General features: G+C 37.0%; 1 protein-coding gene and 1 non-coding gene across 2 annotated transcripts; both read left to right on the plus strand.

Moving 5' to 3' along the window:
• The first annotated feature begins 2,033 nt into the window (after nt 1-2,033).
• LOC104418403 (pentatricopeptide repeat-containing protein At2g01510, mitochondrial) lies at nt 2,034-6,036 on the plus strand. Its single transcript, XM_010029732.3, is given in 3 exon segments — nt 2,034-3,297; nt 3,299-3,624; nt 3,627-6,036. Coding segments are annotated over 3 exon segments (1,773 nt in total). The 5' UTR covers nt 2,034-2,053; the 3' UTR covers nt 3,830-6,036.
• Nucleotides 6,037-8,487: 2,451 nt separating this feature from the next.
• LOC120288626 lies at nt 8,488-8,592 on the plus strand. The gene has a single exon (XR_005546729.1). It is a non-coding gene; the product is annotated as a U6 spliceosomal RNA (small nuclear RNA).
• The last annotated feature ends 3,825 nt before the right edge of the window (nt 8,593-12,417 follow it).

The raw sequence follows: 12,417 nt of genomic DNA on the forward strand, positions 1-12,417 counted from the left end.
TTATTTATAAAAAAGAAAAAGAAAAAGAAGTCCTCTTTAAGTAGGGACGAAGTCCCACGTCACCTAAGCTTGCTCATGTGAAGTCCTATATGATCTAATTCTGTGGTTTCATGAGTTGCATACTATTTTGAAGCTTGTCCATCGGGCTCTATTAGACTTATTTAAATAGGTCATACGCCCATTTCTTAACTCATATTTGATGGCTAAGTTGTCATGCAAATTAGTTAAATTGAGTAAATGGGTTATAAATGTATTTACAATGGTAAATCTCAAAATAATAAAGATGTTAAATAGGTTCACAATTTACTTAAACTCAAGTAACTTATATATTTCTTTTTTCACTGTGTTTTGCTCTATCTCACGCTTGCTCGCTCCACATTCTAACCTCAATTTGGGTATGTGTTTTCTAGATTGAGTTAACTATGGAAGTGTTTTAATAATATGGTTCATGTTAGATATGAGTTAAGTACGAGTTAAGACATTTGTATTGCATGCAAATCAATGAGTTTAACGGGTCAACAATTGACCATTTTTCAAATTGACTTAATCGACCCATTTGATGGACTAGGCTCTATATACTTCTCGTAGCAGAAATTTTCACTTCTTATTAGGCTCGCGCCCAGCTCAAGTGGCCCAATGATGATATGGCCCGTAAGGACGAAGACTTACTTATAGTATGGGCTTCCCATAAAACGCAATCAGGGTTGCGATCTTGTCCACTCTCTTATATTCCACCACGTCCACTTATCACGCCCAATCGTCTCTTCTCAATCCAATTCCCTCCCATAGGTTTATCGGGTGGATCAAGCAAACGTGAAATTTGGGGTAGCAAGAAATGTTACGTGAAAACGACATATGAAAAAAATCAACCGGTAGAAAATAAGGTCCGCACAATTCTAATGTTGAAATTGGTATATCAGTTATGTAATTGATGTGTACAATATTTTTCTATTGAGGAAGAAAGTAAATTCATCTATTCATGATAATGTCTTCATATGAAGGGAAATATGCATGTTGAAGTGTTCGTATGTTCATGATGATTTGTCACACGTCGCCAATCAATTTTGCCATGTGTTATGGGGGTTTTTGTACTTAATTTCAATAACGTCGCAATGTCATAGCTTAGTACCCTCAAAGCCCTCCATTCCATGCTTAATCCAAGGTAACAAAGGAAGCTCCTTTCAATTATCTTCTGTTAAACTTCTTTTCTTTATTGTATTTTCTTTTCCTCCTTCAACTTCATCTGCCAAACAAAGTAAATTTGCTTCCAAATTTTAAGGAATCAGGTGCGGTCACTATCATCCCCTCCACCACGTTCTTCCAAATTTTAAGGAGTCACACAAATAATTTTCGAACTTTAATTTAATATACAACTTAATTCATAAAATTTTAATTTATTCAATGTAGTCTTTTAATTTTAGCTTAATATACAATGTGATACATGAATTTTTAAATTTGCAATGTAGAATGTAGTTTGAGGATTACAAAGAACAAATTAATTCATGGATCATAATATATTAAGCAAAAGTTTAGAAATCATATTAAATAAATTAAAAGTTTAGAAATCAAATTATACATTGAGTCACCCATCGGACAGGAAAAGCACTTGATAAGTTCTCCCTCTTTCCATCATAGGGTCGAGAGTTCGAATCTTCTCGTTCTAACGTTTTAAGTGGGAGCGCTTTTGTGGTGGGTTCTGATCAGCTCCCTTTCAGGTATAGTCGGTAGTCGTCGTCGTTAGGGCCCTGAGAGGCCGGGCACTCGGAAGGCCGTGCGCACCGGAACCTGAATATCAAAAAGATAAAAATAAATTATACATTGAGTCAAAATTTAGTAAATGATTGCATCATTTTTATATCGAAAAATGATAAATTTCAAAGGAACGAGGCAATCTAGAGACGGACAGACAGTCGCACTTGGATGTCTCAAAGCTTGCTGGACGCCGATCTACCCCGCTCGGAGCTCAAACGAGAACTTCGGCCTCGCCGTCGTGCTAGCAACTAGCAAGTCTTTTTCGATGTGATCCTGGGAACCCATTTTCTCTACATCCCTTATGATGCTCGCGGAATGCCGCCAAAAGCTCTCTCTACCGTTTCCGCCGACCAAACAGACCCTCGCCACCTTACTGAAAGCATGCTCCTCTCAACCCCACCAGCTCACGCAGATCCATGCGCTCGTCCTGACTTCTGGGCTCTCGGTGAAAAACAGCCTCATCACTCAGTTGCTCGCCAATCTCGTGATCTTAGGTGACGTTCAGTACGCTCGCAAACTGTTCGATGAAATGCACAAACCAAGAGTTTTCTTGTGGAACACCCTGATCCGGGGGTATGTGAAGAATGACATGCCCGTGGAGTCGGTTTCGCTCTACGGGAGGATGAGTTCTCTGGGTGTTCGCCCCGACGGATTTACTTTTCCATTTGTGGTGAAGGCGTCCGCCGAGCTGCCCGACTCCTGGGCCGCTTTGACTATCCATGCCCACGTGGTAAAGTATGGGCTTGAGTATAATCCCATGGTGAGAAATGAATTGATGATAATGTACGTGAAGTTTGGGGACGTGGGATTGGCTGATTACTTGTTTGAGACTATGATAGAGAGAGATCTAGTGGCTTGGAATTCTTTCATTGCAGCATGCGTGCAGATGGGGTATGCTAGTAAGGCCCTCGCACTGTTCCATCGGATGGGCTTGGCCAGGATCAAGCCTGATGCCGTGACTATTGTCAGTGCCCTATCGGCATGCGGTCAGTTGGGATGTTTAAACATTGGCAATAAGATTTATGACTCTGCCTTATATGATGGGATGGAGAGCAATATTATTGTTGAGAATGCACGGCTCGACATGTGTATGAAATGTGGTAGTACTCATATGGCAAGAACTTTATTTGATGAAATGCGTCTTAGAAATGTTGTTTCGTGGAGCACGATGATTTTAGGCTATGCAGTTAATGGGAAGAGTGAAGAAGCTTTGGCTCTGTTCTCTAGAATGCAGAACGAAGGGCCAAAACCAAATTATGTCACTTAACTTGGAGTTTTATTTGCTTGTAGCCATGCCGAACTTGTGAGTCAAGGTCGGGCTTATTTTAGCTACATTGTGGATTCAAACGATCAGAATCTTTGGCCTAGAAGAGAGCATTATTCTTGTATGGTCGATATCCTTGGCTTCTCAGGACATATTGAGGAGGCTTATAGCTTTATAATGGGTATGCCCATTGAGCCAGATGCAGGAGTTTGGGGTGCTTTGCTGGGTGCCTGTGCAATACACAAGAATGTTAAAGTGGGTCAGGTTGCGGCCGATAAGCTTTGAGTTAGCAGCTGATATTGCTTCATATCATGTTCTACCATCTAACATGTATGCTTCTGCTGGGAGGTGGGACTCTGTTGAAAAAGTGAGACTAAGGATGAGAGAGAAGTCCATCAAGAAGGTAGCTGCATATAGCTCTATTGAGTTAAACAGTGAAGTACATGTTTTTTACACTGGAGATAATTCCCATCCACAGTCGTCAAGCATATATCAGAAGTTGGAGGACTTGTATATGCAAATTGGGAGTTTGGGTTACATCTCAGAAGTTGGTTCTGTTCACCATGACGTGGAAATGGAGGAGAAGGAAGCCATGCTGCGTGTTCACAGTGAAAGCTTGCTGCTGCATTCGGTCTAATTAATGTAGAACCTGAATCCCCAATTAGGATCATAAACAATCTGAGGACTTGTGATGACTGCCATAATTTCTTTAAGTTTATTTCAAGAATTAGCATGAGGGAGATTATCATGAGAGATAAGAGCAGATTCCATCATTTTAGGAACGGTACATGTTCCTGCAAGGACTTCTGGTGATCACCGGAGAGAGCAGATTAATTTTGTAAAATGTTAGGCTTTCATTTATTAATGGCGCAGGGACTTGCTGCTTTTGGGGTGGGAGGAATTTTTCTCAATGTATCAATATCTCAAAGTTGACAGATATTTAACACAGAATAACTAATTGTAGTTCTAGATTTTCTAGTAAAAATGCAAAATGTCAATTGTAAATTGCGTATCAAAAGAGAGAAAATTATAGAATGATAGACATGGCTTTCCATATACCTTATGATTTTTCTTATTAAAATAAATGAAGTTAAATGGACTGTCAAGTTAAAAAATGTAAAAAATGTTAGACGAAAAGTTAGCTCCATAAGAAAATATTGGGAATTTGTTTTCTGATTGGTTGTTGCAATGGCTAGATTATAATTTGCTTTTGCGTCCTCAAGCATGAAATTTATTCTTATATATACCATTCTGGATCTCGGTGCATTTTGCTGATTAAACTTGAAATATTTTCTAGGCTCTGGGAGCAGCAAGGTAGAATTGAGGTGTCAGTGTGAAAATGGTATATATGTTTGCCAAATGATGAAATGTTTTGATTGGATGTTGAAGAATGGACCTTGGTATATAACAGCTTAGGATTATGTCTAAATAGACTTCTACCCTCCAAACAGTCCAATCCTTGAAGATCTGTATATGGTTTACACCTCCTGGATTCGATTGAAGAAAGTTCGATGGAGCTTATGACTAAAACTGGAGTAGCTATTTCCAGTTGCTATAGATGTTGGACTAAGCATGGACCACAGAGCACTGTTTTAAAGTGGATACTGCAACTCTTTGTGCTGGATTTGATGTTAGATTATGTTTTGTTAGATTAGAAAATGTGGATCCAGGAGCAGAGCTTGGAGTGTCAAATAACACTCCTGATATTATAAATCCTTCTGACTGTCAGCAGGATGAAGCGTTTCCTGACGAGGTTGCAGTTAGGAACAAAATTTGATGTTCTTTCTGAAGATTGTTTCATTCTTTTTGTCGGAAGTGAGTGTAAATTATCAGCTGCAAACTGTGCTGTTGACCAGTTATTTCTAAGGTAGCCACTTTATCTGCAGGGCATGCCTTGTGAAAGAAATCTTGTGGGCAGCTGTTGAGGCTAATTTGCACTGGAAAAATGTTATCTGAAATCACAATAGAAAGACAATTGAAGGAGTTTATGTCAGTTTCATCATTGATTATATTTTTCTTGTCTAAGATATCTTAATGGTCATCGTCCAGTTCTTAGTGGGGAATATAAGAGATATTAACAAGCCCTGTAGGCATGTAGAAGTTAAAAACCTGTGAGTACTTTCTTGCAATTCATTGTTTGCTTTACTTGATACTAAAGGGCATGAAACAAATATGGATGGGAATGCAAAATGGATGGTTTTCTGGACAGAGTTACTAGCCACAGTCATCAAGTTATCAGCTTTGTGGAACTGGTTATTTTGAAACTCTCCCTGTATTTAGTCTCTCCGATGCATAACATGTTCATTGCAATAAAAAAAATCTCATTCTTCTCCTACTCTGTGCATGCACTGAACTTTTGTGATGAGAGCGCCTCTTTGTGGGGCGAGTTGAACATTATTGTCAGATTCTGTTCTTGATTCTCGTTGGATGATTGCTGGAGACTACAACACTATCAGAAGTTCTCAGGAAGGAATAATGGGCCGGGATGTTATTTTCAGGATATTTCTTCATTTCAGCAGATTCTTGATGCAGTTGATCTGAATGGTGTCATTTAGTTGGCCCGCTTTTTAACTTGGAAGATCTGAGGGCTGGGTTACTTAGAAGATTGTTTCTATGAAGGAAAGATTCATATGTGATTATCTTGAGGATTCAACATCAGATATGAATTCCCCGGTTCTTCTAAGCTCATCAAATACGGAAAGAGACTCTGCAGCAGATTTTTGTGAGACTGAAGCAAGCAGAAGCATCATTTTAACAGGAGGGTCCATGTGACTTGGGTCATGTTAGGTGATCATAATTATAATTTTCTTTTTTTTGGTCAAAGATCATAATTATAATTATTCCAGATCAAATTGGGGAATTAGGGCCTGCCAGGAGGACCAAAACAGGCTTTACTCTTGGTTGTTGATTCCAAATTAGATACTGCTGTAGGCATTACATATGAAACTCTTCCCATTGGGAACTGGGGATGTTAATTCTTTTGCAGGTACGAATTCTATAAAAAAGTGTGGGATTGTCAACTGTTCTAGTGGCTTAAACTATTAGATGAATTCGGGTTCAGCATTAATATACTTAAACACTCCCATCACGCCTACCTGGACTTTGTCCTCAAATTAAAGCTTCAAAATATATAATGGGGACTCAAGCTTAAGTCCTCCTGGGCTGATACAATGTAATTTTGTGTGGGAGTGCCCACGAGATTACAACTACCAGACATCCTTACGAAGGCATTGGCAAAGGAGACTTCCGATGATAATGTAAACAAGCTTGGCACGAAGGAAGTCAAGGTGCCTGCTTGAGGGGGGAGAACATAAAGTTCAAAAGTGATCACAATCAGATTGTGTTATTGTATGAGATTGGATTTTTGATGTCCTAACTTCCATCTTAAACCAGATTGGTTTAGTTTTGATTTTTGAACGTTTGGCTTTTGTATCGAGGATAGTTACCATCACATCTCTTGCGTACTTTATACACACGCTATGAAAAATTTAAGCTTTTCACATGGCAATTTGACTTAATCCAAATTTATAATTTCCGAGATTCAAATTTTACTCCATATATATATCATGTCATGGATGACTAAAATGCTGCTCCGCGAAAGAAAGTCACGGGATTGCCTCTCCACCCCATGCCAAAGGTATTCATGCATGGATCTCACTATCTCATATGACCAAACCGACCAATCACATCTCGAAGGTTCCAGAAACCTAGGCAATTTGACTTGTTCCAAATTTATAATTTCCGAGCTTCAAATTTCACTTCATATATGTCATGTCGTGGATGACTAAATGCTGCTCCACAAAAGAAAGTCACGGGACCATCTCTCCACCCCATGCCAAAAATATTTCATGCATGGATCTCACTACCTCATATGACCAAATCAACCCATCACATCCCGAAGGTTCTAGTAACCTGAGCCTTCTAAATGGGTTGTTGCCAGAGAAGAAAAGGAGGTTTGTGGAGGAGGTGTTAATCGAACTTCTGTCAACGTCGTTGTCACCTTCATCACATTGGTTTTCCTGGAGTAAACCCGGGACTATGCTGCTGGCTCAAAAAAAGAAAATAAAAAGAAAATAAAAAAAAAAGAAAAAAGAAAAAAGAACTATCTGAACCTTTGATGGCTCCCATGTGTCGGCAATCAGACACTGGACAAAAGACAGGCACTAGGAATTTTATAAGATATAGGGCAGATTATTTGGTATCATTAAAATTGAATATTGTGATTCGCACCATCCCTAAGAGTTTAAACTTTTAGAATAGGTTTAATTAAAAATTCTCCCTTGAGCATAACCGACATTTTAAAGTGGAATATAAAATGTGGACTTAACCATGTCAAACGGGTAGATAAAAGAACAAGATAGAAACCGGAAAACATGAACAATAGCAATAAGAGAGAAAAGGAGAATTATAATTCTTGATATATGACCTGGAAGTGTTCTTCCCCATCTTAGCCTTCGCATGTCATATTTAAATTGAGTACCTTGACCATTTTTTTATCCCAAAATTGGAGTTGTAACATTTCTCAATTAACTCACTTGAGATATTATCGACTTTGGCCCATTTTATATTGTTTTGTCCTTTGATATACAGCTGGGCACCTTTCAAAGGTCACTCATTCTAATAGTGCTTTAGCCTAAGTAAGCTTAACTTTGAAATTTCAAAGTAAAACTTATTATTACGTAAAAAGGCATGTCCGTAAAATAATTTCATTTTTTACATACATATTCCAAGCACGCTTTCCTCCTATTGGGTATGCAATTCAGTTCATGTTGGAAAACATTCCTATGATATTTTGATGATTACCGAACTATTTGCAAGTATTAACATTTAGCATGATAAGTTCAAATAGTGAAATTGTTTACATATCATCGATGATCTTGGTTTGCCAAGGAACTATGCTTTTGATGTATTGGATTTACGAGCAAAATGAGAGTGATGTCTCGTGATCTTGGTATCCTAATAGTGTGATCTATCAATTAAAAGGAACAACATTAGCTAGTTGTAATTTTCTTTGCTGGTTATTAGTGGAATCCAACCACTATTAAGACTATTAGTCTTAGAGTAGACTTGTGCTTGATTACAAAACCTAAACATTATAAATCACTATGTGATTGTCATTCTTCACTCTAATATGCTTATCATCATCACACATGATTCTATTTGAGATATCATCTTGATTGCTAATTGTTTAATAATCTGCAAAAGTTTAAAAAATCATTACTGAACCTACTCACCCCCCTTCCGGGTTGCATCGTTAGCCATAATAGTTCCTTCCTACCCCGTTCACCATCACTCGTTGTTGGAGCCCTTTGGCTTCGATGACCACTTCTTACCCTCATCGGATTGGGTCATCACGGTAGTTGTCATGCGGAAGGAGTAAATAAGGCTAATGATGCAAAAATTGTTTTAAATCCACTTGAACTGATAAAACAAAATGAAATAGTACCAATATGAGTTAACGAAATTTGAAAGGGTGCATTGTCGGACACCCAATCCGACTAAACTGATCTAGAGAAGATTAGCATGGCCCTTGTTCAAGTATGGCATTTACAAATTGAGAAACTTGAATTGATTGTGTATAAAGAGACTAAGGGCAGGCATGATAACCATTCTATTTCTAACTAGGATTATTTTCTTGTTCTCAAAATAGATTTGAAATAGAAATCCGTTTGGTGACGCAAATTTTTTTTTTTATTTATCTATGGAACAAATTTTTGGTCTAGAAATAGGTTTGGAATAGAAATGATAATTAAAAAATTTCTAGTTCTTTATTTCTAGAATAGAAGTGAGAAATAAAAACTTTTCTTATCGCTCGCTCTAGCTACTAACTGGCTGCTCACTTGCCGCCACCCATCATTCATCATCGCTAGTTGCTCACCAATCATCATTAGCCACTGTCACCATTTGCTATTGTCATCCGAAAGGGAGAAATTTTGTGTTGTTATCATATGAATTCTACTCAAAGAGCATAAATTTTAGGTTGTTATCAAATGTATGTTTTTTCTCAGAAATTCTTCCACAAAATAAAAATAGAAAAATATATTTCTATAAGAAAATGGTTATCATTCGTGCCCTAAAACTTAATTGGGTACTCAATTAGATAGATCAATTAAGAAGTTTAAGCCATTAGAGTTTGTCTAATTGTTGAATTTTTGTAACGGATAAAATAAATAGGCTAAGGAAAGAGCATTTCTTGATTAAGTAGTTGCTTATTTTATTTAATTCGGTGAATGAACATGAGCATGGGATTGGTAAGTATAAGTTATGGATATCAACCCTATGCAATCTTAATGAAAAAATAGATATGAGTAATGCCCATTATTGTAACCCATCTCAATCTAAGACATGCTTAGAAAAAGTTTCCTCCAATTACAGATGAAAGTAAACACGACCCTCCCTAGAAAAAAAAAAACACAACTACGAGACAAAAATATGAAATAGATATACAGATGTAAGCATATAAAGATAAATTCGAAATTCTTCCATATATATAAATTAAACTAATCAGATACCTACTAAAAATAAATAAATAAAATTATCTAAGATTGCAAAGGAGTGTCCTAAATAATAGGGGTACGCAAAAGGGATTGCTCGAATCAGAAACCACCCAGAATAGACCGAAACCGGCTAGTTGGGTCCGATTCCCAAGAGTGTTGGTTCGGTTCCTAATTCCAAAAGTGGAACTAGTGTCCGGGTGGTCTAGTTCCAAGGTGGAATTGGATCTGGACCAACTAAAAATTCTCTTTTTAAAATTTCTTTAAAAAAAAGACTAGCTTTTTTTTTCTTCTTTATAATAGAAGGCTTCAAGTAGTGGAAAAAAAAAGTGACTAGTTGTATCCCATCCAATTCCTAGTTTTAGGACCAACTAGTCCGGTCCTCAATCCCTAATTCCCGATTCTGCCTTAGAACCAAACCAAATTAAGAACTCATCACCTCAACTAAATAATATCATTATTTTGGAAATAATTTGCTCCTGCGTCAGCTTTGATTTGGTCCAATTTTACATGCCGAGGGGATTCACAGCCCTCGTAAGGCAGGAAAAGCAGAGTATAATGAAGGCTTGCCAAACAAATGCTACTTGCCCTAGTTATGTAGATTGTTGTTGTTTATTTATTTTTATTTTATTTATAGTTTTAGAAATAAGATAGCCTGAAACATATGGGTTTGACTTGATAGATTGAACCGACTGAAAAAGCAATAGCCATGGAGATTGCCAATTCATATGTGTTCACATCGAAAATGCCTCCTTGTTGCGTATTTTCTGAAAATACTAATCAACTACTATTTTTTTTTTTTTAAATAATGGCAATGCAATTCTATACTGGTCCTCCTCCTCGTTTCTTGTTTGTCTTTTTCGTATCTACTCCATATTGACCATCATTTCAAAGCTTTAATCATGTTCATCCTCTGCTTACTACGCAGACTAATAAGGAAGATCAGAGTCTAAGCATTGTATCTTGACCATCGGAACCGATTATCTTGTATCACGCATTCTGTCAGGAAAATCATTGTTTTAAGACGATACACCTTACCCAGAATCTCATCTATTTGTTTGAATTTCCATGAAACCTTTCACATGAAAGAGCTTTCTAATATATATGGCCTTAGATGGCTGTAGTAACAAAAGGCTATTAGGCTAGCATACCTGGACAAGAATAGATGATATGCCAACAGTGCCAAAATAATAATCTTACACGTTTCTAATTACATGGAGACAAGAGGTGGGGACATTGGGCAAAGTCTGCTATTTAGAGTGGAAGCAGGTTACAGAATTGATTGATTAACTTTGATTTTGTCCTGTCTACCCATACCTAGTTGAGTTCATTGAAAGTAGTCACTCTCCCACAGAGATGCTAATCAAGGTGTTATTGTCTTTTACTGGAGTTACAGGAGGCATGGTTGGTGGGAGCAGTAATTCTATTTTCACTATTTGGTTAAATATACAACAGAGAAAAGCTTTCCCACAAACATCGTGGCTGATCATAATTTATAGTATGATTTAACTGAGAAAGTTTAAATTATTTCATAGTGCACTTACATAATTAAATAATGACAATCAGAAGAATCAACTAACTATACTTATGTTGTTAAATTATCATTTCAAGTTACAGTTCACTAAAAGTAATGATTAGTTGCTTTATGAATTGAGCTATTATATAGCTTCTAATGATTGATTATCGCATATTAACTATCCTATAATTGTAATTGGTTCATGATCATGTTGTATAACTTACGGTTACTATAACTTATATTAATCATACCTTCATGACATTACTTCATAATTCTAAAAGGCGTTCATAGCCCAAATCCTAATTTGGTATACCCGTAACAAATTTACCCCAAACTAATATTTTGACCACAAAAAATCCAAATTGGTATATTGGTGATAAATTTACCATCTATTAGTTTCCATTAAATTGGATTAATATCACAAAAAACTCTAAATTGGTAAATCTATGACAAATGGAGAGTAAAAATTCACACTAGTGCACCTGTCAACTATTACATGTGATCCAACTTGGCATTTTGTTCATAAGATTCATGAAATGGAATAACACAAAACTAACTAGTAATTTCATGGCCTGGAGAATATAATAGAGCAAGACTAGCAATGATATAACTATAAATTGATAATTGTATTATGTACGTAAAATTCGTGACCCATTTGTAATTCATGTCGATTTAGAAATGCTAAAACTTGTTCATGTACACCCTTTTAGTTTTAATTATAAGAGTCTTGATGAGAAAAATTAAAGTCAATGTAGCTCGTTTGTTCGTAAAAATGAATAATTTGAAAAATGTATATATATTAAAATGATTGCTTATAAAAATGAATGGATGATAAATGATTAAAATGATTTTATTATTTATAAAAATATTTAGAAATAAATTATTATCAATATAAAAACGTTTTATCATACATGAAATTACGGGAAACAAGCCATGCCCCCAAATTGCGTGAAACCGAACTCATGCGACACCCCCCGCGAGCCACGCTCCAGGCCATATGGCGCGCGGCAAGAAAATTCCCCCGTTCAATCGCTGTCTCATTTGTCTGGAAGCCAGAGATAAATTTTGTCTTCAATTGGATGACTGAAGTACCGTGGTGGGCCGCCGGGGGCACCAGAAAGTCCGGCTCGAGAAACAAGGGAAAACCTTAATTTAAAGAGCTCTTGCAACGCCGGTCGGCGATCAGATAAAATTAATAAATCGGTAACGACGTTTCACGTCATTTTCAGGGGGGCGCCGGGACGAAGAAAAACCGATAGAGCGTGTCGCGTCCTCAGGGGACCGTTTCCAATCATGGGGCTAATTATTGAAATCGATGGTTTAGTGCGATCCAAAGATGATCTCTCCACTGCAAAGTGTTGTATAATTATATTTAAAGAATGAAGGTGGAT

This window comes from Eucalyptus grandis, chromosome 9 (assembly GCF_016545825.1).
Source record: "Eucalyptus grandis isolate ANBG69807.140 chromosome 9, ASM1654582v1, whole genome shotgun sequence".
NCBI classification, from domain to species: Eukaryota; Viridiplantae; Streptophyta; class Magnoliopsida; order Myrtales; family Myrtaceae; genus Eucalyptus; species Eucalyptus grandis.